Raw genomic sequence first — 25,279 nt, forward strand, 5'->3', positions numbered from 1 at the left:
ATCTGACAATTTATATAGAATACAGGCATCCAGATTTAAAATAATAAAACTATTCTATACTCTTCTAGTCTAATTCTGAAAAGATGAGTAGGTTGATACTGCCTCATAAAATTTCAGAAGTATTACTGTATATAAGTAATGTATATTGTACTTAAGGATTTTTAGCGACTAAAGCATACATTTCTGTATCTAGCACAAACAAAATTACACAATTTTTCAACATGAGATCTTAGTAATATGAAAATCATAAGAACTGAAGACAAAAAGAAAATGCTGATAGCCTACAAGAAATGAATAACTCCTACAAAATTGTTCTAATATCAAAATATAGCAATTTATTCAAGACACTGAACATGATCTCTTGATTTTCTTCTAGAACAAATGAATTACAACACACAGGGTGATTTGCTGAAAGAAAGTGAGTGCAGTTTGTGTGTGTGTCCGTGTAAGAGGGGATGGGTATAGAGAGAAAATGGACAAGGGGAGATGTTTGAATAGAATCTGTGAAATGCTGATATGAGAACCAAGCCTGGCTTCAAGTCTGACACAGACAATAACACTTCAGAAGCCAAAATTTAGACTATCAGTGAATGGATGAAAATATAATTTGGAGAGGAAAGAAAGAAGGAAAGAAAGAAAAACAAGGAAAAGAAAACTCTAAAAAAAAAAAAGTGCACATCTCTCAGGCCCAAAATTACAGTTTGTTTTAAAATTAAAAAAAAATAAAAATGCAATTTCTTATATTAAGAAAAAATCTTTGTGGAACTCTAGAAATATTAGGCATTTTGATGTGCGCCGTTGTGCCTACAGTAAAAAAATGACAAATGACAATAAAGGTTATTTTGATTCCACACACAGGAACCCTGTTTACCATATTAAAGATGTAGCATCCCATTAGTTCACATGTATCTCAATTAAGTCTAAATTCAAATAGAATGTCCAGAATTCTATTCCAGAATTGGTTATGGGGAGGATGTAATAATGTTTTATCATTTTTATATTACAATACATGTAGTCCTCTACTTACAATCATTTATTTAGCAACCGTTCAAAGTTACAATGGCACTGAAAAAAGTAACTTACTTCCTTGCACTTACAACTATCATAGCTTCCCTACTTCAGCCGCTTAGCAACTGGCATGTAGGATAGCAGTGTCTCGGGGTCAGCTGTCTTCTGACAAGCAAAGTCAATGGGGAAAGACAGATTCACTTAATGGCCATATGATTTACTTAACAACTGCAATGTTTCACTTAACAACTGTGGCAAAATATATTATTAGAACTACTTAACAACCGTCTTGCTTCGCAATGGAAATTCTAGTCCCAATTGTGATTGTAGTTTATTTATTATATTTATATGCCTCACTATCCAGTTATTGTTGATTTGAGGCCAGATTTAAAGTATTGTCTTAAACAGTAATATTATCCATGTCTACTTAGAAGTGAACTTCATTGAGTTTAATGCACTCAAGCCTGATATCTTGGGGTGAGATAGTATTTGAAAAATAAAAATAATGAAATCTGTTCTATCTGTCAAATATCTCTAGTATAATTTGTAAATAAATAGTATTTCAAAACAATATGAAATGTTAAGATTAATTCTTTCATAACTTTAAGTAAAGTCAAAATTATATTTAAAAGCAGAATTACGGTACACCAATGGTAATATTTTTCCTTTAAAAAGTCATGATTTTTTTTTTAAATAATTCAAACTATGTTTTGAAGTTTATAATTCTGAAATTATGTTTTAATATTCTGTCATGTTATAACATGTTAATGAATTTATGCCATGGAATATTTTACCACTTGCATGATTAATTTAAAGAATCTTTTAAAAATAAGTATAGGCTAAACTGTTCTTTAGCAAACTGCCTTTCATGAAGATTAAAAAAGATACTGCATCTTTAAATAGGGATTCATCTGAATTGTTCTTTAAAATGATGGAACACAATGCAATCCACATCTGTTAGATATTTTAAGTTTCTAAAATTGTATTTTAACATGAAAATACCAAGACTTTTATTTCTTATTCCAAAAATACACAGGGCTGTTTCTTTTTTAAAAAAGTAATATTTCTTCTGTAAAAAGCTTTCCCCGGCACCTAAAGCACTTAATACACAGTTTATTGAAAGTGCCCTTCAGATTTCAAGATCTGAAGCATGGAAACATTTAAAGAAGTAGCAGAATCAGAGGATAAACAAAAGAGGAAAAGATGGGGGGGGGGGGAAAGAAGGAAAACAGAAGCAGTCACTAATGATGCCCATCTGCCTTCTGCATTAACTAGGCACAAATGGAAAGGACAAAGCAAAAAGTTGGAGAAGAAAGAAAGAAAAAAAGAAAGAAAGAAAGAAAGAAAGAAAGAGAAAGAAAGAAAGAGAAAGAAAGAAAGAGAAAGACATTCAGTTTGAACCTATGCCTGTTATTGTCAAGGCTGTAACGTTCCAGCTGATAAGACAAAAAATCACTGAACAAATAAGAGTAGTCTAGGAAATACAAAGTGTTGGGATTACAAATTTGAATGTATCGTCAATACAAACTGGTTTTTGAATGTTCTTTGGGAGAGCAATTGTAGTGTCCAAACTAGAAAGAAAAACAATGCAATACCATATAGAGAAGATTTTTCCCCATTTTGGTTTATCAAAGCATTTTGCTTCATAGATTTTGTTTTCCTTTTAATTGTTATTGGTTTTGGCACAGCTTTTCTTCTTCTTTTTAGCAGCTGTCAAAATGAGATCTCAGCAATTTGACCCCAGCAAACAGCAGATTTAGCTGTTGATGGTCACCTTCTTGCTTGCCTCCAAAGGCTGTAGGTTCATAGTGGACAAATCCTGCCTCCCTAAGTGATTCTGTTTTAAAACCTTGGTGAAGTTTGATGGACAAAACATTGCAAGCTTCTTTTGCCTGGGAGAAATGCATTATTTGTTTAGTTCTGCTTCTGTTTCCCCCAGTTTTTGCCATTCTAGAGATATTAAACAGTATGTTCGAAGAGTGCTTCTACCTCCACACTGAATGCTGGTTCATTTGCAGTTTCTTCTAAAATATTTACTTTCGCAGGTCTAGAACACACACCTGGAACACAGAAAAAGGGTATTATGCACCAAATAAACTGTTAATATCTTGTGATATTTCTATTGTAATAGAATAATGAACAAGAGCATACTTGCATTTTTATAAAATGTTCACAATCACTCAGTTTTAAATTCTAACTATTGCAAAGACTCAGATGAAAGAAAGGCTAGCTGAAGAGTAAGGATTGGCTAAAATCAAATCCTTACTCAAATTTTGCAATGGTGCAAAAGCATACAATGAAAACAAGAAATATCTTTATTTGAACTTGGCCATTATAGGTAGTTCTTGACTTATGATTGGTACCTTAACAACTGTTCAAAATTAAGATGGCCTTGGAATAGTGCTTTATAGTCTGTAAAACACTTCCATTAATCACAAAATACTGCTTACCATGGATTGTCAAGCATCCCATAGTCATGTGATTGCCATTTGAAATCTTCCCTGCCAGCTTTCCTAGAAAATCAATGCTTTCCACTTGGATTTTACCAGTGAAAATTTTCAACACCAGAAATGAGACTTATGCGCGGCCTACACTAGGCTTTCCAGGCCTTGCCCAGAGCCATACTTTACTGCTGCCTCCCTGCTCTGGCACTGAAAATCCTTCCTACCAAAATCCAAGCATACTAAACTTCTACACAATTGACTGCTTAGCCTCATCTCCCAGCAAATAAACAGTTTGGGGTGGGTTGCTTTTTCCAAAACTTAGGCACTGATGCTGCATGGTGCAAAGGTCCCCACATGCGCTCTAGCCTGGTCAGCAGGAAATGCATGGCAGAACAAGAGGGAGCCCAAGAGTAAAAGTGACAAAGTGTGCTCCCTCTCCCTTCCTTTTCTCTGCCCCTTCCTCACTCTTTCTGTTGCTGTTGACAAATACCCACAGCTGCATACTTCCCAGAAAAAAAAAATATCTGGCCAAAAGAACCAATTTCCCCACCCTACCCAACCAGACACTCCTGAGAGCAAAGTTTAATACAAACTTTCCCAAAAGCCTACACAACCAGGAGCTCTATCTCCAGGATTTAAACCTCAGGCCTTTCCCCACTGTCTTTTCAAGGCAAAGAATTATTGGCTATCTATTAATGTTGGGGACACCTGTTCCACATTTAATGATTCTATTTAGGCTGAGATTTGTGGTTTCTTGTTTCCTCAGCTTCAGAACTAAATTTTACTCCCAACATATCTGAATAAATTGGTCTGGATTATGCCTTTTAGCAGAGATCACTAATGCATCATAGGAAGAAATACTTGCAGTGTTGAAATGCACTGATTTATGGATAACTAAAAAAACACCCAAAACTGAAAAAATCATACCGATCCATCTGAAGCACTGGCTCCCACTTTGTTTCCTCTAGCATTCCAGCAGACTTCAAATATTCCACCAGTGCCTCTGTAGCTATGTACTAGAGTCCCACTCTATGAATAAATAGAACACCTTCATTCAGGGGATACATGTACACCATTTTGTTTGATATCATAACACGTACATTTCTGCAAATAATGCTTGCATTAGTTTTGCCTATAGATTATGGAGCAATAACTTGATCATTTGCATTTGCATATCCATGTTCCAAATGGGTAACTATATCTTTATGCCATTAATCTTTTGAAAAAGGTTGGACTGTTTTTTTCTTTTGTGTAAAGACAGATGCAAAAAAGTGAGTTAAGCAGTTCTGCTTTTTCCCTGTTGCTCGTCATCTTGTTACCATTTTCTTCCATTAATGGACCAATTGTTTCCTTGACTTTTTTCTTGTTTTTTACATGCTGAAAGAAACTTTTTTTTGTTATTTTTTACTTTTGTTGAAGCCTTGGCTCAATTTGAGCCTTAGCTTTCCTGTCTTCATCTTTGCAGGCTTGGGATATTTGCTGATATTGTGCCTTAATTATGTGCCCCTCTTTCCACTTTTTATATTTATCAGAGTCCTTTCAATTTATCAGAGTTCTTTGTGCAGCTGGTTTCTTTTGAGAGCTGTTATTTTTCTTCTTCATTGGAACTGTGCTATACTGGGCTTTTATAATCTCACTTTTCAAAATTCCCCAAGCTTCTTGGATTGTTTTCCCCTTGAGGATTCTCATCCATGGAATCTTCCCAAGTTCTCTTTAAGTTAATTGAAATCAGCTCTCTTAAAATTCAAAACTCTAGTTTGACTTTGTTCTATTGCTTGGGCTTGCATAATATTGAGTTCCAATATTGCATGATCACTCGTCCCCAAGGTTCCTATAACTTCAACACCTCCTATAATTTCATCTGTTAGTGAGAATTAAGTCCATTATGGCTGACCCCCTAGTTCCCTTCTCTATTTTTGGGGAGACAAAGTTGTCTGCTAGGTTTGTCAGGAAACTGTTTGATCTTCCACTTGGTGCAGTTTGTCTCCTTGTTTATGTCGAGATAGTTTAAGTCTCCCATTATTGTTGTGATGTACTTCCTACATACCTTAGTTAACTGACTAGCAAAAAGTTCATCTATTTTTTCTATTTGGTTGGGTGACATATAGTATACACCTATGGCAGTGTCATTTTCTCCCCTTTTATGTTGACTCAAATGCATTCAAGACATTTTTCATCATTATCTTGATAACACAGATATTTGTTAACTATTAACTTACTATTCAAGGTACTTGGCCTTTAACTAAGGGTACATATTGGGTGAATAACAAGTAAGGAGTCTACATAAAACTGAAAACTGAATTAAAAAAATAACTAAGAATGAAACTACTCTTAAAATGTAATTTTTCTTCTAATTTATATGACCTTATTCTAAGAGATCCAAACTACAACTGATAAAAGTTTCAGGCAGTATAAAAATGTTGAGCCTTGCCAAGAATTTAGCAACATTGGGAGAGTCACATCTATAACAGAACACATTGGTATTTTGAGTAATTTTTCTGGACTGATACAATTTCTTAATTAAGTTAACTTATCTTGAGTGTAGACTGCTATTCCTAGGAAGGAATACAGCCAACGTCATTACCAATAAAGTTGCCTTTGAGAATTTGACTGAGAATCAACATAAGAACAATCCTTTTGACAGATTAAAAAAGGCAACAATGTTAAATTAGGTTAGTTTTTGGACTAAATTCAAAACATGAAGTCTACCATAGCGAAAGACATACACACTAGAGATGAATATTTAAGGGTCTCCATTAAACTTGCTTTAAAGTTATTTTCAAACAATCCGTCTTGCTACTTGTTTCTGGACTATAAACATGACATTCTGTTGTTATTTTACATCATATAGTATATGTTATACAGTCTGAATCTAATGGCAGTTGGAGTTTAAAGCAGGGGTCCCCAACCCCCCGGTCTGTGGACCAGTACTGGGCCGCGGCATACCAGCAACCAGTCTGCACAAACAAGAAAGCCCCATCTGCGAGATGTAGGCAGCGCACAAAACCACGCCCCCTCTGGTCCATGAAAAAAACTCTCTCCACAGAACTGGTCGCTGGTACCCAAAAGATTGGGGATCTCTGGTCTAAAGCACATGGAAAGTACTAGGTTATCTACTTCTAATTAAGCTATTGAAAGAATACTGTTTATAATCTCTTTCAATTAATGAAAACATAAAGCTGAAGGAAAGGACTTACTAATTTTTTAAAGGGTATGATTTAAACAAACTTTAAAACTTTATTGCTGAAAATCATTTTGGAATAGGAATCCTGGTCATACATTTTACTATTCAACATAAGTAAGATCTGTTTACAGTGTACTATATACACACCTGCTCCTACAGATAGACACAAAACTACTAGTGACAGGAATATCCTTTTGTTAAGTCTATTAGATTCATAGGCCTCTGCCCTCCCCCCCATATGTATGTATGTATGTATGTATGTATGTATGTATATATGTATGTATATGTATATATATATTGTTAGAGAATTTTAATTTCTCTATTGGTAAAAAATAAATCAGAAGCTCTCACAGTTGACTGCATTTAGCTGATTCAAATAACTTTATATTTATATAAAAATATTTACGATACCATTCTTCTTTACAGCAACATAGCTTAATGAAGACTTCTTACAGAGACAAACCAGAGACAAAACCTTGAGACTGGAAATCCAGCTCCTAACTCAATACTCTTTTTGCACAGACTCAGTAGCACTTTCTTCACATTGGCTGACTGAGTTACCACATGACTCTTTCTGTTCATGAATATTCCAACATATATATATATGTGTGTGTGTGTGTGTGTGTGTGTGTGTGTGTGTATATATATATATATATATATATATATATATATATATATATATATATTAGTAAAAATAAGTTACAAACATATTTACTACAATTTAAAGAGCATGTTTAAACCTATATCTTAGTGCCATGATATAAAATTACCATACCTGGGTATTCCATATATGAACACATTTGTCGAAGGATCCACTTGCTAAATATTTTCCATCAGGACTAAAAGCTACACTGTAAACAGGTTCTTGATGTTTTGTTAATGTGTGAGTGCAGATACCTCTTTCTACATCCCACAACCGAACAGTAGAATCAAATGAAGCACTGAAGTATAAAGAGATAAAAACATTTTTTTTTCATTGAGGATATTGCTCATGTAAGTTGTTAAAACATTAGTATCAATATTAAAATAACCTATTGATCTTATACAATGTTCTCTGCCTTCCTATGCAGATATGTGCTTGGGCTTATCTCCCCATTCCATTGCTGATATAGAGATTTCCCAATGTAAAAAGTTCCTTGAATGACTATATCAGGGTCACAGCCCCATATTAGCTCAGTAGTCATAAGTAACCATAAATAGCCGGGAATGGGACAACTTGCCACAGCCAACTTGCCATGGGACAACTCTATGTGGAAGAATTTAACAATTCTATTTAATTATTTAAAATAAATAAAAAAATATTTTAATTTTTGTTGATCACATTTCATTCTGTCCCTCCTTTTGCATCCTTTCAACAATGATTCTATTCCACCATTTCTTTATTATTAGTGTAACTTTTGTCCAGCAATGTGTTGTCCTGTGGTGAGTTGGCCATGGCAAGTTGTCATAGATCCTAAATAGCATGTAGGTGGGCCATGAAACTTAATACAGATAAATAAGTAGGGTTGGAGGAAAAGGGATGAAGTAGGTTCTGCATCGTAGGAATTGCACAGGCTGCTAGAAGAAGAAAGCCTTTATTCTGAGCTCAGCACGAAAATATAGTTTTCTGTTCCTCCTCTGCCAGTGCTGACAATGCAAGGAACATTTTTCAAGACATGCTTTTGCTTCTAATATTCTATGAAGAATACCATAATTTTATAAATATGTAAACACTTAGTTAAATATAACTGAGAGTACAGAATGCTAAAGAGCTGTGAAGAGAAGCTGTGTTTCAAGAGCTTTGGTATGAAAATGGAAGACATTGCATTGTTTTGCTTTTACCTTGCCAACATAATGTTGCAGTTTGGGTTGCTGGTACCTGGTCCTGTTGGACTCCATTTGATAGTATAAATCTCTTTGTTATGTGCTTGAAGGTCATGTACACAAGTGTCTTGTTTCATACTCCAAATCTATATAAAGAATCAATTGAATGGAGATAAATAAAATCTATATTTAGAAATATTTTCTTCGTCTACGATGCAGATCACTATGAAAAAAAGCATGCAAAAGACTAGTAATTTCTATTTTCAGATGGTTTTAAAGACATTGCAAATCTTTTGAAAACTTTTACAAATAATATTTTATAAACCTCAATTCAAGTTCTTGAAAATACTACCGTATGCTAGGACCTCAGATTACCTTTAACGTCATATCATCTGAGCAGGATGCTAGAAGCATACCAGAAGGATCCCATTTAATTGCATTGACCTCATTCTGAAATAAAGGGTGTATTTTAAAATTAGTGTGTATAAACAGTGTTGTACTTTTTACAAACAAGCAAGCTACTTAAGCTGAATTTATTGGCACATCAAGTAAAAATACTCCATTTTTTAAACATGTAACGTTTCAGAAGTTTCTCAAACAGGGCAATAGACTGAAAGTTATTGAATCATTTTGCAAGCAAAAGTTTTCCATTGGTAGATAATTATTAATTATGCTTGATAAATATACATCAATATGATAAATCTTCAGTCAGTTAAACCTACAATACAATGGAAACTAATTGAATAAGAAAAATACAGATGGTGAGAGTCAGGAAGAGATTAAGGAAGTAAGATAAACCATATAGGCAAAAATAGTTGGGTCTGAGAAAGGAAGAGGGAAGTCATAAAATAGATAAATAGTTTTTTTAAAGGAAATGGCTAGCCAGGAAGGTTGAATGGAAAATAGGAAAATAAGCTGAATAAGATAAGAAGAGAGGCACATTGAATTGAAAAGCAGGAAAAGAACTTATTGTTTAAAATGGAGATATAAATATATACTAAGTTTAAAATAACCATTTACATGTCTATGTGAATATGATTTAGTATGTTTATCAGGAAATGTGTCTAGGTGGACGGAAAGACTGTAACCTTATACTACCTCAGCCAATGGGGAAAGAGGAGGGCTGTAGCGGCCGGTGATAGGGATGAATAAAAGAAGGAGATATTTGGGGTTAAAACTTTGGAGAGAACCAAGCTTTGATAACTTCTCTCCCCGCTTATTGCAATAAACGAAACAAAAGGCCTTCACTGTGTCTTGGCTGGTTATTGGTCAGGCGAGCTTGCCTCTGGTCACGAAGGAAAGTAGCCAGAAGCACATAACAGCCTTGGGGGCTCCTCCGGGATTTGCATCCGTTCCATCTTTGGCAGCCGGGGATATTCGAAAGGGGAGTGCGCACCTGGGTAAGTTTTTTCCAAGCCCTAAAGGTCGGATTGCCCCTGCTCAAACAAGGAGGAATTGGAGATCCCGAGACGGAAAGCCAGAACCCAGTGAAAACCTAAGGGAAAGTCGGCCGACCTAAGGAAGGACTTCAACTCAGCCTGACAGGTAAGATACCAGAGGGGTATCTATATATCAGAGGGTGTTAATGGGCAATAAGAGTTTGAAGAGGAGGGACGCCTCCCCGGCCAGTGTGCCAGCCAATAAGGAAAAAGAGGAAAGGTATTTACATTTTGGAATGAACCCCCTTAGGGAGATGGGAATCCCTTAGGGAGAATGTTGGAGTGTTTTAAGTCAATGCTTTAAACAAGGCATTTGAACAAAGGAAGGATGATACATTACAGTATATATTTGGCCTAAGTACATGTTTGGCCAGCCAATAAATTAAATTGGGCTTCTCAGCTTAGCTTAGAGCGATGGGGAATGGATAGGCAGTGGTTAAAGTCTATCAGAAACACTCCTTGCATTTCCCCACTGCCTGGAGAACAAGCTACAAGTGCCCTAAAAGAGTAAAAGTGGAAAGGTCTGGAAATTATGTTTAATGGTCTCTGTGTTTGGGGATTGTATTGACTCATTTCTAAAGACCTGGGGGAGGGGAGGGAGAGACCCTCTAACAGTAATATACAAAACAACAAGGCCTTATTCCAAAAGGAAAATTTGGGAGATGGAGCTCATTGGCTTTGAAAAAGCTTCTTGAAAATAAGAATGGTTGTTTTGCCTGGGGTGAAGCATTTGGAATTTTTTGTGTCTGATGTAAAAGCAAGAAAGGGTGAAGAAGGGTAGTTTCTTAGTAATTAGAAGGACAATGGAAGGTGTTAAAAGAATGGAAATAATCAGATGGAAGAGAGGGAAAGAGAGAGAGAGAGAAAGAAAGGAGCTGTGTGAAGTTTTATTCCTGGCCAGGATGAAAGGCGAGAACTCTGATCTGCTATTTTGTGTGAAAGAGTTAAGTAGAAAGCTATGTATTTCTTGAGGTTCCTATAGTTTGGAAGGTAACAAGAGAGGAGAAAACCTCTCTCCAAAGGGGGGGGGAATTGTCCCCCCTAACAGCTTTTGAAATCAGGCAATCTAGAAGAAATTTTTTTAGGACCAATGGAAAGCATAGGAAGGTATTAGGGTAGAAATGCAGAAATTAGACAGATGGAAAACTAAAACAATAGAAGATTTATTAGTGGTAAAAGAGGCTCAGAAAGTACATGCGAAGTGAGAAGAGGAGAGAGATAAACATAAGATAAGATAAAAATCATGACTCAATTATTGCAAACAGGCCAGCAAAGAGGATGGGGAAGAGTAATTAGGAAAGGCAGGCTGGGGGTGAGGACAACCAGTTGGCACCAGGGGATATAAATCTCTAGGAGAAAATTTTTCCCCAGTCCTTAAATAAATAAATAAATAAATAAATGTGCCTTTTGTAAGGAGGAAGGACACTGGGAAAATGAGTACGGTACCTTAAGAGGAAGGAGGGGGAAGAACTAGCACATTTGGTGAATTTTGAGGATTAGGGGTGTCAGGGTTCTAATCTGTTTTCTGGTTCAGCTTTTTAGGAACCCCTGATAAACCTTAAAGGTTGGATCCCTGGAGGAGGAAAGGGTGTACTTGATGGATTCTGGACCACCAGATTTACCCTGAACTTTTACCTCCAGGAATGCAAATTGGGAAAGGGAAGATTAAGGATCAGGGAATTATGGACATGTAGTAGAAACAACAATATTTAAATCTGCTATGGTCCAGACAGTAGTAAAAGGACCTGAACTTTGTATTGGTTAAAAGGAGCTGTAATTTGGCCAGGAGGTACTTAATTGGTAAATTGGGGGTTGTTATTATGGGGAATGAAAGAGAAATAATTGTAAATATTATGACCTTGAGTGAGGAAGCTCAAGGAAAAGTGGACCCTCTTATATGGGCCCAAGAGGGCAATAGAAGAGGGGTACTCATGGATCCTTTAAAGGTGACTTTAAAGCACCCTGGTGAAGTAATTCACCAGATACAGTATAACATTACATTGGAAGGAAGAATGGGTTTAAAACCTATGGTGGAAGGGCTATTGAAGGGGGGTGAAATTTTTGAGCAATCCTTTTAAACATGTTTAGTTTGTTACTTTTTTAACCCAAGAATTTCTGTCTTGGAGAAGTAAGAGATGCAAAAAAAAAAAAAAGAAGAAGAAGAAGAAGAAAAAAAGGGGAGGAGGCAGTTTCTGTCTGCATGTTTATTTGTGTGTATGTGTGTTTTTAAAGAACAGAAATTGGGTAAAATTTCCTGACTGTAAGGATAATTAATCAGTGGGATAATTTTCTCCAGAAACTGTGGATGCTTAATTATTGGAGGTTTTTGGGAGGAGGTTAGAAATTGATAGGGTCTGAAATGGATAGAGTTTCCTGTTTCAGTAAGGGGTTGGATTAGAGGACCTCTAATGTCCCATCCAACTCTGATATTCTGTTTTTGTATGTGTGGCATGCTTCAGTGATTTTCCTTTGCATTTTAGTTTGGATTTATCCTTAATAATGCATTTGAGGGTATTCTTGTCAAAGGAACAATCTTATGATGTTTTATTTAACATCTGATAAATATGTATCTTTGGAACTCCTTGCTACTGCAGAAAAGATGATTAATTGCTGCATACTGTGTGTGTCCAATTTGTTTTCCTTTTCCTTGGAGCCAAGGAGGGGGAGGGAAATCTTTATAGAAAACCAATTTGGTTTCAGGGTTATAGCCACAGGCTGCAAGGCTGGATTTGAGTTCAAATCCTGCTTTAGCCATGAGGGTTGGCTGAGTGCTTTGGGGCTGGTTTATTTTTAGCCCTAGGAAGGAGGTTTTGGCAAGCCACTTTTGTAAATGTTATGGCAATTTTCCTCCTGAGGGCTGTTTCAAGCAAAAGTTTTGTATAAATTTTTACTCTGTCTGGTTTGGTGAGTGGGGGAAGGGGGAGACAATCTTTTGTCTTCTTAGCTATCCTGGTGTTCTTTGATGTGCTGCCACAAGAGTGATTTGAATGTTATTTGCCTGAGACAAAAGGCATTCCAGAAATGTTGGCCCAATGCTAATTGGTGAGCCTATGTGCTTTACCTTTTAAAATCCTGAATGTGTTATTTACAATAAGTTTATTGAGTTATATTTTTGTAACATGGTATCTAATCAGGGTGAAAGGGGGAGGAGAAAGAAAAATGTGACAATTTTTGATAGAGCTTCCATGGACAAGTGTAGTCTATCTGATACAGGACAAATGGTTTTTTTTTTCTTTCTTTCTTTTCTTTCCTCCACTTTTAAGATGTGGAAGCAAATACATTTTTATGTAGCTTCCCAATTTTGTAAGATCTTATTCTGGGAATTATAAAGAAATGGGAAAGCAACTTTTTGGCAGAAGAAAGGATTGAGGGTGTTTAGCAAATAAAGCCCAATTGGTATGAAAGGAGGTAAAATATCTAGAATATATTATAGTTGAAGGGGAAAGGAAAATAGATAGTAAAAGGATTAAGGATATAGTAGATTTATAATTACCAAACAACAAAAATGGTCTTAAGGGGATTCTGTGGTTATCACAAGGTACTGCAAGAATGGTGATCTAAAAACTATATGAGGGGAAATATTGGGGAATTAAAGCATAGGTAGAAATGTATTTGAAATTCTATGCTACCCTTGGAATTTATGGGATAGCCCAAAGGGCTACAGAGGGATGTTTGATATGTAAAAGGGTTAATAAAGGGTTAAGGCTCCCAAAGGAGGGAGACAAATAGCTAAATGTAGAACAAGTACTGGGGTCTCTGTCTTCTCTTTGACAGGAAGGCTTGGTGGCGCAAACAACTCCTTTGGAATTTCCAGTCCATAAGATCCAGCTGGGACAGTGGGTGCTGAATCGTGAATGGAAGGAGGAACTTCTACAACCAAAGAAGGGAAGTTCCTTATATTATATCTGCTGTCCGGAGGGCTGAGAAGGGTTGGACTCACTACACATGAGCAAAGGTGGTGACTGGACCTGAAAGAGGGTGGACGGTTATTCCAGGACAAGGACTGAAAGCCACGTTTAAAAGGACTTGAATGGGTAGTGGACCAGAACCCCTATCTATTTTGAATATCTCTATTAGAATTTCAGGTGACCCCAGACGAAGAACAAAGATGTTGGTGGTGACTCATCAGAGAAGTAAAAGTTGTTTGTTACAAATAAAATGAATAACTAAGTCAGAAGTCATACCATTAGAAACTGAAAATGTAGAATTGTACATTGTAAGAATTAGGTGATAGATGTGCTACCTCTGTAATAGCTAGTGATTATTGTTATTGTTATTGTTTTAATTGTGGATCAATTTGTGGGTGTGAAATACTGTGTAATAATCATGAAGGGTGGATTCTACTTCTAATATTACTGAAGACAACACACCAGAACAGCCTGGGAAATAAAGGTAAAAATTTGTTTGTGGGATTTAAAGGTAGCTGACAATCATGAAGCAGTGATGGACATTGCAAAAGGAATCAGGAATGTGACCAAAGCTCCTGAACAAAAGTATGAAAATATGTGGGGTGATTGGAGTTGGTTAACAAATTGGCTTCCCAATTTTGAATGGTTAAAACAAATATTTATAGGACTAGTGTTTATAGTTGTGATAGGTATTATGTGTTGTGTCTGTCTCCAATGTTTACCCTGCTGTATTTCATTTTGCACCAAAACGTTGGGGTCAGTAGCGAAAAACATCTCTGGAGAAGATGTACAGATTCAATTTATGTTATCGAATAAAAATGAAGATTCATCAGAGTATACAGAAATACAGGGAGGATTGATAAATATACATCAATATGATAAATCTTCAGTCAGTTAAACCTACAATACAATGGAAACTAGTTGAATAAGAAAAATACAGATGGTGAGAGTCAGGAAGAGATTAAGGAAGTAAGATAAACCATATAGGCAAAAATAGTTGGGTCTGAGAAAGGAAGAGGGAAGTCATAAAATAGATAAATAGTTTTTTTAAAGGAAATGGCTAGCCAGGAAGGTTGAATGGAAAATAGGAAAATAAGCTGAATAAGATAAGAAGAGAGGCACATTGAATTGAAAAGTAGGAAAAGAACTTATTGTTTAAAATGGAGATATAAATATATACTAAGTTTAAAATAACCATTTACATGTCTATGTGAATATGATTTAGTATGTTATCAGGAAATGTGTCTAGGCGGACGGAAAGACTGTAACCTCATACTACCTCAGCCAATGGGGAAAGAGGAGGGCTGTAGCGGCCGGTGATAGGGATGAATAAAAGAAGGAGATATTTTGGGTTAAAACTTTGGAGAGAACCAAGCTTTGATAGCTTCTGTGTCTTGGCTGGTTATTGGTCAGGAGAGCTTGCCTGTGGTCACGAAGGAAAGTAGCCAGAAGCACATAACATGCTGTTATAAGCAGATAAACAATTCAGATAGTCTTCAAGGTACGAACCTAATGGATCCTGGCCATTAGGCTCGTAAATCAAAAAAACTTGTCAAATGAATCAGACTAATTTTACAAATTTTTAAAATTAAATTCATTAATTAAATCAAATGAGTTGTTAAATGAACTAAGATCTGACTTACTAGTTCCTCCAATAGCTGCTCTGATGACTGAGCTCCGTTTCCCACCGGTTGCTGATCAGCTGTTTCTGGTGAGCTGCCTCAGGAACTAAATTGCCTCCAAGCAGGGCTTGCAGCCATTAGTTATTTTTTTTAAAAAAACAACTGAGGCTAGCCAGTTCAAGCGTCTTCAGCTGTCTCAGGGTGGGGTGGTGGTGGAGCCGTTGCTTTAAAAAAAAAAACCCACTTGCCAGCCTAAGAATCTCCAGCCAAGCACCCAGAGGGAGATGGGGGAAGGATTTGTAGAACTCTTGGCTTGCGATAGTAACAGAGATGGAAGGGACCTTGAGGCCATCTAGTCTAACCCAGTGCTCTGAGTACAGTATTTCTGATAAATGCCTATCCAGTCTCTTCTTAAAAGCTTCCAGTGATGGGGCACTCACAACTTCTGGAGGCAATTTAAATTTAAAACCTACAAACTACAGTAATATATGCTAATCTCAAAAATAAAAGTTCAATGCAAACGCAATAGTTTGCCAAGTACAGCACTTAAAAAGCAGAGCAGTTCACAAAAAGTTCCTGTTTGTTTGCAAGCACTATAGAGTAACATTTTTTTTTTTAAGAAAATACTTACAGAAGTAATTCTAGCACTGGAGCCCAGGCAGTAGCAGATTGCAGCAAAAGCAAAAACTGGTGCCGACTCTGCTCTTCTTTGGCCATGTGACCAGGGATTAAAAAAAAAAAAAAAACCTTCTGGCTTCTCATAGCACCCAATGGCCCAGGCCCCAGGCAAATCACAGAGTTAAAATATAAAATATAAAATACAGCAGAGACTGAATCCAAGTCACATGGCTACAGAGGCTTCTTTTTGGTCGTAATTTTGAATTTCTAATGTAAGTACCCTTTCTGAATTAATTAGTTTTTGTGAAAACTTGCTAAATAAATGTTTGTACCTGGGGGATTACCTGTACATTTCTTGTTTTGCAACTTTTTACTTCTTCTGTTAAACATTATAAATCTAAATTTAGAGAGAATTCAATCTGTTGTCCAGTTATTATCATTTTGTCCAAGACACCCCTTTAAAATGTCAAGATTTTATGCATTCCCACTGCAAATGGAAGCAAGTTATAATCACTACAGAGTTCATAATTTTGTGTGAGATGCTTATAGAAGTTAAATGTCAATGAATTAACATCTTAAGCATTATTATTACCACATTATCATTTCATGGGTATTTTGTCTGTTTTATAAATAAATAGCCATCAGGGATGCATGGAAAATTAAAAATTGGAATTAGAAGTTGCCTCATGTAAGAGCAAAAGCTGTTATATCTGCTGTTGTGTTAACGCACAGGTCGGCAACCTGCGGCTCCGGAGCCGCATGCGGCTCTTTGAGCCTTCCCCCGTGGCTCCCAGCCTCCTCTGCCTTTGCAGAGAGAGACAGAGACAGAGAGAGGCAATTGTGCTTCCCTGCTTCTCTCTCTCTCTCTCTCTGTGTGTGTGTGTGTGTGTGTGTGTTTGTGTGTGTGTGTGTGTGTCTGTGTGTATGTGTAAAAGAGAGTGCACTCACAGTATTCTCCGAGGAGCTGAAAAGCTTACTGGGCGGAGTTCCTCCCTTTGCTGCATCTCTGCAGGAAGCAGGAAGGGCAGGAGAGAGCTAGCTAGCCCAGCTAGGCTGACTCAGGAATTCTGGGAGTTGAAGTCCATGAGTCATAAAAGAGAGAGGTTGCTTATTGGACAACAGCTTGAAGCTTGCCAGGTGAGCAGCAGATGGGGGGGGGGGAGAAAGAGAGAGAGAGAAAGAGAGAGAGAGGGAGGGAGAGAGAGAGGAAAGAGAGAGAGAGAGAAAGAAAGAGAGCGGGGGAAGAGGAGTGGCAGACCAAGGGCAGATAGAGAGGGAGGGACAGAGAGACAGAGAGAGAGAGAGACCCTTTTGACATCTAAAATGAAGATAACACTGCATATATCCTTTTTTTACGTGTGTGTGTGTGTGTGTGTGTGTGTGTATACACATACATATATACATATACATATACATATATACACACACACACATACATACACACACACACACACACACCTATAATAAAGGTAAAAAAGGATATATGCAGTGTTATCTTCATTTTAGATATCAAAAGGGTTTTGCGGCTCCCAGTGTTTTGTTTTTGGTGGGAAACGGGTCCAAGTGGCTCTTTAAGTGTTTTGGGTTGCCTACCCCTGTGTTAACGTAATATAGAGAGACTTTATATTAATTACAATAATGAGCCTAAATATTTTTTAAAAACTCAAAATTAATTTAATGTATATTATTATAAATTACAATTTAAAATCATACATTTTCTGGATTTGCTATTTAATTGATAAATTTTCTTGCATTCTCCCAATATTACAATTAGCTACCTTTTTTTACAGATCTCTTCATACATTAAAAACAATACCTATGGGTTTTAAATAATCTCTGGAGAAAGTGTTGCATATTAATTCAGACCACTGGTTCACTATCATGAATTCTATTTAATGTTTTAATAAAAATAGCATTATTATTTTTCTAAAGCAAAACTATAAAAACAAATAAACATTAATTCCACTATATTCTTATTAATATCAATGAATTTACTGCCAAGAATACACAAGATTAAATTTAAGACTAAAATCCCTAATGTGTTATCTAATTTTGAAGTAGAAAGAAAGGAGGCAAAATCAGCTGTGGTAATAATGGAACTTTCCTTCTTGGCTTTCTCTTAATAGACATTACCACTTTGTCAACTAATTTGTGAATGAGGAAACTCCCATTTCAGAGCAATATGCTTACTATTTTGCATGAACACATAAATATATTCTCAAAATTCAATATATGCCCGCCAGCTAAATGAACTAGAAAGCTGTTGATTTAAGAATATAGTATTCTTGAAATATTGATAAAGTCTGTTTTAACTACAATGTGTTAAGATTATTGCTTAATTTTACCGTGTGGCCTTGAAAGGTTTTGACTGGACGATCGCAACCTAGTCTGCATACATGTATGCACATATCAGTGCTGCATGATGCAAAGGTAGTATTGTTTTGCCAGTCTACATCCAGGGCTGGGGCTGTGTAAGGAGGACAGAAAAGGACCATTAGGAAATTCAGCCAGGAAACAAATAACCTTTGGAACTGTTAATTTAATTACATGTAGCATCCTAACACTATACTATTATTCTGATAGTATGACCAACATTCTGATAATATGACCAACATTATTCTGATAATATGACTGCTATTTACAATACAATAAAACTCTTATGCACAATAGAATAAAACTCTTTACAATAGAATAAAACTCTCGATGCCACAGCATGCAGTGGGACTAGTTTCCACTCTAATGACATCGCCATACAAATAACATACATTAAAGTATTGTATGACAGTTTTGCTGAAAACCAGCATTTACTTCTGGTTTTCAGCAAAACCAACTGCTAGTGAACCATTGGTTCATTTAACAACTGCAGTGTACACTTAATGACTGTGATGTTCATTGACAACTATTGCAAAAAAATATAAAATTGGGTCAGTCTGCTGGGTGACCCAATTTATGTCCATCATAGTCATAGTTAAGGACTACCTATAGAAAAAAACTCCAAACAGACCTAAAAAGATTCCCACAGCATACTTTCTGAAACCCATAAAACACTATCAAAATAAATTAGATAATGTAGTTTTTACATATATGCCAGAATAAAGTTTTAGGAAACCAGAGGATTGACTTTCAGAACACTATCAATCTGATTTAAAACATGTGGCCCAGACTCTATACAAGATAATACAAGATGAAATCTTGACATAAAATGGACTCTGCATTTTAAATTTCTGAGACATCAAATATTCATGGCAATTTATATTGTTTGAATAAGTAAGATGAAAATGGAATAATTTATGCAATTTACATGATGATATTGTTTGATACCATTTATGTAAATTTATTTTATTGGTATCATAAGTATGTGACTGGGCTAAATCACTACAAAGATACTATCTCCTATGTAAAAGATAATTGAGAATAACAAATATTTCTCAGTGATTTAGTCTATCAATATACTTTATTGCAGACACGTCAAACACAAGGCTAGCAGAGGGCCCAGCTTTGGCCCACTGGGGCTGTCCCAGAAATGGCAAGGGACCGGCCCTAGCAGCCCTAGCCCTGGCCCAGCCCAACCTAGCTGAGCGCCCTGGCGCACACACAGGAAACAGTGAGCGCTTAGAGGCTGGTGGTGTGCAGTAGTAGCTGCAGCTCATTTGCCTCAGCCTGCCCCTCCCCTCCCCTCCCAGCCTAACCCCGTCATGCCTGGCCACACCCCGCTTTGCAGGGCTTTTTCTCATCCAGCTCTGCTTTGCACACCGCGCTGCACCTTTCTCGCTTGGGCCATGGCGTTCTGTAAGCCTAGCACACCCAGCCTGTGGGATGAAAGGCATGGAGATGTGACATGGGGTGGTACAAGCCGAGCATTGGCCGGCTTCCACTCGCCCTCTCCACCATGTGATAGGGCCAGAGAGGGGAACGCAGCAGTCATGCAGGGCCGGAGCCTGGAACTGCCGGTGGCCAGCAATGTGAAACTCTATGGTGGCTGGAGAGAAAGGGTGAGAAGGAGGAGAAAGCAGGAAGGATCTCTCTCTCTCTCTCTCTCTGTGTGTGTGTGTGTGTGTGTGTGTGAGAGAGAGAGACAGAGACAGAGAGAGACAGAGCAGGAGTGGAAGAGGAGGAAGCCGAGATGTTATAACAAAGGAGAGCTTCCCCCATTCTTCCACCCCTTCTCTCTTTTTTTACCTTCCTCCCATTCCGTTCAGGTGCAGCTGGAGGAAAAGGAGGAAAAAGCAGGAAGGATTTGTGTGTATATGTGTGTATGAGAGATAGAGAGAGAGGAGGGGAAGAGGAGGAGGAGGAGGAAGCCAAGGTGTTACAAAAAAGGGGAGCTTCCATCTTCCCCCGTTCTCTCTTTTTTTAACCTGCTCCGTTCAGGTGCAGCTGGAGGAAAAGGATGAGAAGGGGGAGAAAGCAGGAAGGGTTTCTCTCTCTCTCTCTCTCTCTCTCTCTCTCTCTGTGTGTGTGTGTGTGTGTGTGAGAGAGAGAGAGAGAGAGCGAGAGAGCGAGAGAGAGAGAGCCTGGGGAGCATTGCAGAGTAAGCAAACTTACAAAAAGGGAATCTCTCTCTCTCTGTCTCTCACACACATACACATGTGCTGCATCAGGAAGGTGGTGTGCAGGCAGGTGAGAGAGCAAACTCGCAGATTGACTTTGTGGTCTATTCTTGCCTCCTCCTCTCCCTAAAATCCAGGCAATAATAGAACTCTTTGGATTGAATGGGAAGTTAAGAGGAATTGGTGTGAGTTGAAATTAAAAGGCCGAGTCAATTCCCCCCACCCCCAATTATTTTGTCAGAGACGTGGAAAGTGTTTCTTGCTCCTACTTCCCCTCATCTGCTCTTTTATAATTTAATCCAGCCTTACCCAAACTAATATATTTTGGGTGTCATGGACCACAGTTCCAAGGAAGACATGGAGGGGGTGTCTGTGGCTTCGGAGGACTGTAGGGAGGAGCAGGCTGAGGCAGGCCAGGGCCCTTCAGATTTAGAACAGGGAAGACGAGGAGCAAGGCTGATCCTACAGCAAGGATAGCAGAGAGGAGGAGAGGAAGCAGGCTCGGGAGGAGAGTGTCCCGCCCCACTCCACAAGGTACACCTGGGGATTAGGATTTAAGGAGATGCTGTGGGGGTGGGGCATTTGCCAGGAACAAATGTGGAATCTTGAGATAGTGTGACTTGTGCTTTTGTAACCTGGACACTTTATATTCCGGACCAGTTTGTTTCCTGCTGCATGACCACAGACTACATTCTTGATCTCTCCTTGCAGTCTGCAGTTCGCAGGCAAGCTGAGTGTTAAAAGGACTCTATGTTTTCTTGTTATCTGTCTTGCCTTGAGAACAGTGTAAACTTCCCTGACTGTTTTGTTTGAACTCGTGCCAGCATATGTGGGGGCTTTTGGGTGAACATTGGCAGTGATTAAAAAGACTATTGCTCTTGCCAGCTGATTGCTTTACCTCTGTTCGGGGACCTGGGTCATCACAGTTCCCATTATCCTGTGGCTATGCTGGCTAGAAATGCAATGCCTTATTCTCTCTGCAGTACGCACCTAGGAGGCAGTAGGTCTGTGGGATTTAGATGTAACATTTGTTACTTCTGTATAATTTATTAAATCAACATCTAATTTGAAATTAAAAGTTTCTGAGAAATCCAGGGTGGTTTACAAGAAAACTGTCAAAGACAACTATTCTAAAGCATCACTAGCACTGCTTTAAACAATATTAAAAGTGTGTATTTTAAGAAAGAAAAATATTAGTAGTAATTTACTTAGTGCTGTTTGACCATAAAATGTGTTGTTTTCTACATATGCCTGGCTGAACAGTGTGTTTGGAGTTGCCTCTAAATGGGTGAGGGATGCAATGTTCATATTTTCCTGGGAGAAAGTTCTATAATGGGAGTGCTGTCTCTGAGAAGGCTCTGCTTGTGGCCACTGTTCTATAAACCAAACCAGGGGGACCATCTGGTCTAAATGGATGGTAAACATAGATGATTAGGGGGCTGGAGGCTAAAACATATGTGGGAATTGGGTATGTCTAGCTTAGTGAAAAGGACTAGGGGTCGTGACATGATAGCAGTATTCCAATATTTGATGGGCTGCCACAGAGAAGAAGAGGTCAACCTATTTTCCAAAGCATCAGAAGGCAAATAATAGATGGAAACTAATCAAGAAGAAAACCAGCCTAGAACTAAGGACTTGTGAAAACAACTAACCAGTGAAAAGACTTGCCTTCAGAAGTTGTGGATGCTCCATTACTGAGGCTTTTCAGTAGAGATTGGATATTCCATTGTCTGGAATGGTATAGGTTCCCTGCTTGAGCAGGGGCTTGGACTAAAGACCTCAAAGGTCTCTTTCAACTCTTTTTCTTTGAGAGAAATGCTGCCAGTGCTGGGCACAGAGAGAAGGAGGGAGGGAAGGAAGAAAGGAAGGAAGGAAGGAAGGAAGGAAGGAAGGAAGGAAGGAAGGAAGGAAGGAAGGAAGGAAGGAAGGAAGGGAGGGAGGGAAACAGAAAGGGAAGGAAAGAAGGAAGGAGATAGGAATGAAAAGGAGGGAGGCAGGGAGGGAGGGAGGGAGAGCGGGAAGGAGGAAGGAAGGGAGGGAGATTGGAATAAGAGGGAGGGAGGGTCTGAGGGAAGTCCTGCCTTAGCACTTGGCCACCAGCAGCCCTGTTGCCCTTTCGCCATCCCCTGGTGGTCTCCCATCCTATTGCTGAGGATGCTTTGGTTACAAAGCCAGGTCTCCTCACATGGAGAGGGACTGGGCCTCCCTCTGACCCACACACTTTGTTCTCCTGCACCCACCATGGGCAACATGGTCAAGGAGAGGGAGCACAGCAGCAGCAGCAGCCTTGAGGAGGAGGTAAGCCAGCTGGGCGCCCCCTCAGGGAAGTGCGGCTAGTCTAGGCAGGGCTATGGGGTCCTGGTGCCAGTCTGGGCGCTTGACCTCCACTGCCCAGGGCTCCGGGCAGTCCGTGTCACCGTCCAGGGGCCCCGTGCACAACCTGAGGCTCAGTGAGGTTCCTGCAGTGGATCATGCCCCGGTGGTCGCCCTGGTCCCACCCCCTTCTGCCAGAGACCTTCAGATCTGCCCCCGTCCTACCCAGGCCCGCACAGGTGCCCCTGATGTGAGTGATATCGAGCTGGCCATGCACACCCAGTAGGTCACGCCCATACCAGCCATGCCCACCCGGCCCCCTGATGGCAACCACAGTGCTGATGCGGCCCTCAATGAAATTGAGTTTGACACCCCTGCTTTATTGTATGGCAAAATTTTACTCTCAAAGTTATCTAACAAAATTTATCTCACTTCTGTCTTTTTTTCAGACTAATGTAATCAAGCAAACTAGGATGTAATAGCCTAAATCTATTTAATACACTAGTCACTTGTGACACATAATTGATTATGACAAAGTAAGTGTTTTTTGCCATTTGTTAAATATAGCAAGCATAAAAAACAGTTGAACTTTAATTACCTGAGTGGAAAGGAAACTGTTGTTTAGCTTCACCTGTATGAGCATCCCAAATTATTGTTGTCTAGGTAGAGAAGGAAGAGCAAATGGAAGAAAAAAGACAGATGTCAATCAGCATTATCAGTTTTAAGGTCAAAACAATCCACAATTCTTATAACTTAAAATAGATAATATGGGGTCTTCAACAGATAAAAAATGTGGCCATGTATAAATTGAACAAGAGTTGATCATTGTTAGACAATAATTGACTACTGTATTGTGCATATAGGGAAATGAAGAGTATGATGGCACCACCATCTGCTAAATACAGAAATAGTAGATAAAAAAGATAACTAGATAATTGATACTTGAAAATTATAGAATTCAGCACTTACTTTATCAACACCTGCACTTAAAATGTAATTTCCCTTTTTGTTCCACTTTAGAGCAAAGATGGGCCCTTTATGTTGCCCTAAGGTGCTTGCAAGATTTCCTGTGATGAATTAAAAATAAAGTCAATGTTTTAAATAATCTGAACACTGAAATAAATTTAGGATCACACACACAAAAAATCTAATGATCTAGGAAAAAATGTCTTCAGTCTTACCATCTTCTGTCCATATTCTTGCAAAGCCATCATATGATCCAGTAGCCAAGAGTGTTCCGTCACTCTGTAAAATGTGCAAAAAGGAGGGAGTTTTTCTATATGAGGCCCAAATCAGTTATAATTCAATAATTCAACTCTGTTTTTTAGTATGAAAAAGCATATTCTTTCATGACAAAGAATAAATATCAATACCATCTTTTATCAAAAATTAATGGCTAGTTTGACAACTAGAAACAAGCCTGCTAATGCAGTATAGTGTTATCAGAATTGGATAAGGAGCCTTGGTGACACAGTGGTTAGAATGCAGTATTGCAAGCAAATTCTGCCCTCGATCCTGACAGGGCTCAAGGTTGATTCAGCCTTCCATCCTTCCGAGGTCGGTAAAATGAGGACCCAGATTGTTGGGGGCAATATGCTGACATTGCAAACCACCCATAGTGAAAAGCACTATGGAGTGGATACAAGTCTAAATGCTATGCTACTGCTAGTGTTATCAGAATGATTTAGCTGACTTCTGGTTTCATTGCTGTGTCAAGGCGGGCTCAGGGAAACAGGACTCTGATTCCCATGCCCAATTTCTTTCTGGGGGTCCGAAAAGGACCAAAGGTCGCCCCATAGAGATGACGGACCAAGAGGGGACCCTTGTTGATTGTGGGAAGGTGGTAGCCAACCTGCTTGATCCAAAGATCTCTTGGGACCGGCAGGAGAAATCAGCCAGTCGGAAACTGCTGACCGCTGGAAGCAAAAGAGATTCTAAACAAGCGTAAACAACATTCTGGACCTGGGTGAAACTATTTTCTTTCTTCTACAATCATAAAACCTGTTCTGGAAAAAAGCATCCAAAAGTAACAAAATCCCCAGAACTAAAGGAAGGGGGGTTTTACTCCTTCCTCCAGAATAAAAGCTGCGCTTTTAAGTTTTCGTAGGGGAAAAAAGAGAGGTCTACAATATCATTATGGATATAACAGAGAGAAACAGAAGAAAGAAAAGTTTGGGGAGCTTTAATATTTTTAAACTTTTTTATATTTCTGTTGGAGAGTATCAGAGCTAAACTTTTTTTAAAGCTACTGGAAAATTACAAAATGGGCATCTGATGACATCTAATGGCAAACCTGTCATAAACCTTATCTATATTTTGTCCGGAGTGTTAGAGCTTGACGCCCAGACATAGTTTACAGTCTAAACCCTTTGATGTCCCTGACCTTCACA

General features: G+C 38.3%; 1 protein-coding gene across 3 annotated transcripts in view; it reads right to left on the reverse strand.

The window, feature by feature from the left end:
• Positions 1-312: 312 nt before the first annotated feature.
• Positions 313-25,279, reverse strand: part of TBL1X (transducin beta like 1 X-linked) — a 110,003-nt gene continuing 85,036 nt past the window's right edge. For all 3 annotated transcript variants that reach the window (XM_039358394.1, XM_039358396.1, XM_039358395.1), the window contains 9 exons: positions 24,071-24,134; positions 23,859-23,956; positions 23,488-23,548; positions 18,372-18,493; positions 8,815-8,889; positions 8,458-8,585; positions 7,412-7,577; positions 4,380-4,481; positions 313-3,068 (listed from right to left, as the gene is read on the reverse strand). In XM_039358394.1, the coding sequence (XP_039214328.1) occupies positions 3,042-3,068; positions 4,380-4,481; positions 7,412-7,577; positions 8,458-8,585; positions 8,815-8,889; positions 18,372-18,493; positions 23,488-23,548; positions 23,859-23,956; positions 24,071-24,134 (843 nt within the window). In that variant the 3' untranslated portion in view covers positions 313-3,041. The remainder of the gene's footprint in view (positions 3,069-4,379; positions 4,482-7,411; positions 7,578-8,457; positions 8,586-8,814; positions 8,890-18,371; positions 18,494-23,487; positions 23,549-23,858; positions 23,957-24,070; positions 24,135-25,279) is intronic.

The sequence above is a fragment of the Crotalus tigris genome, unplaced genomic scaffold (assembly GCF_016545835.1).
Source record: "Crotalus tigris isolate CLP2741 ecotype Arizona unplaced genomic scaffold, ASM1654583v1 scf7180000019016.1132606, whole genome shotgun sequence".
Taxonomy (NCBI): Eukaryota; Metazoa; Chordata; class Lepidosauria; order Squamata; family Viperidae; genus Crotalus; species Crotalus tigris.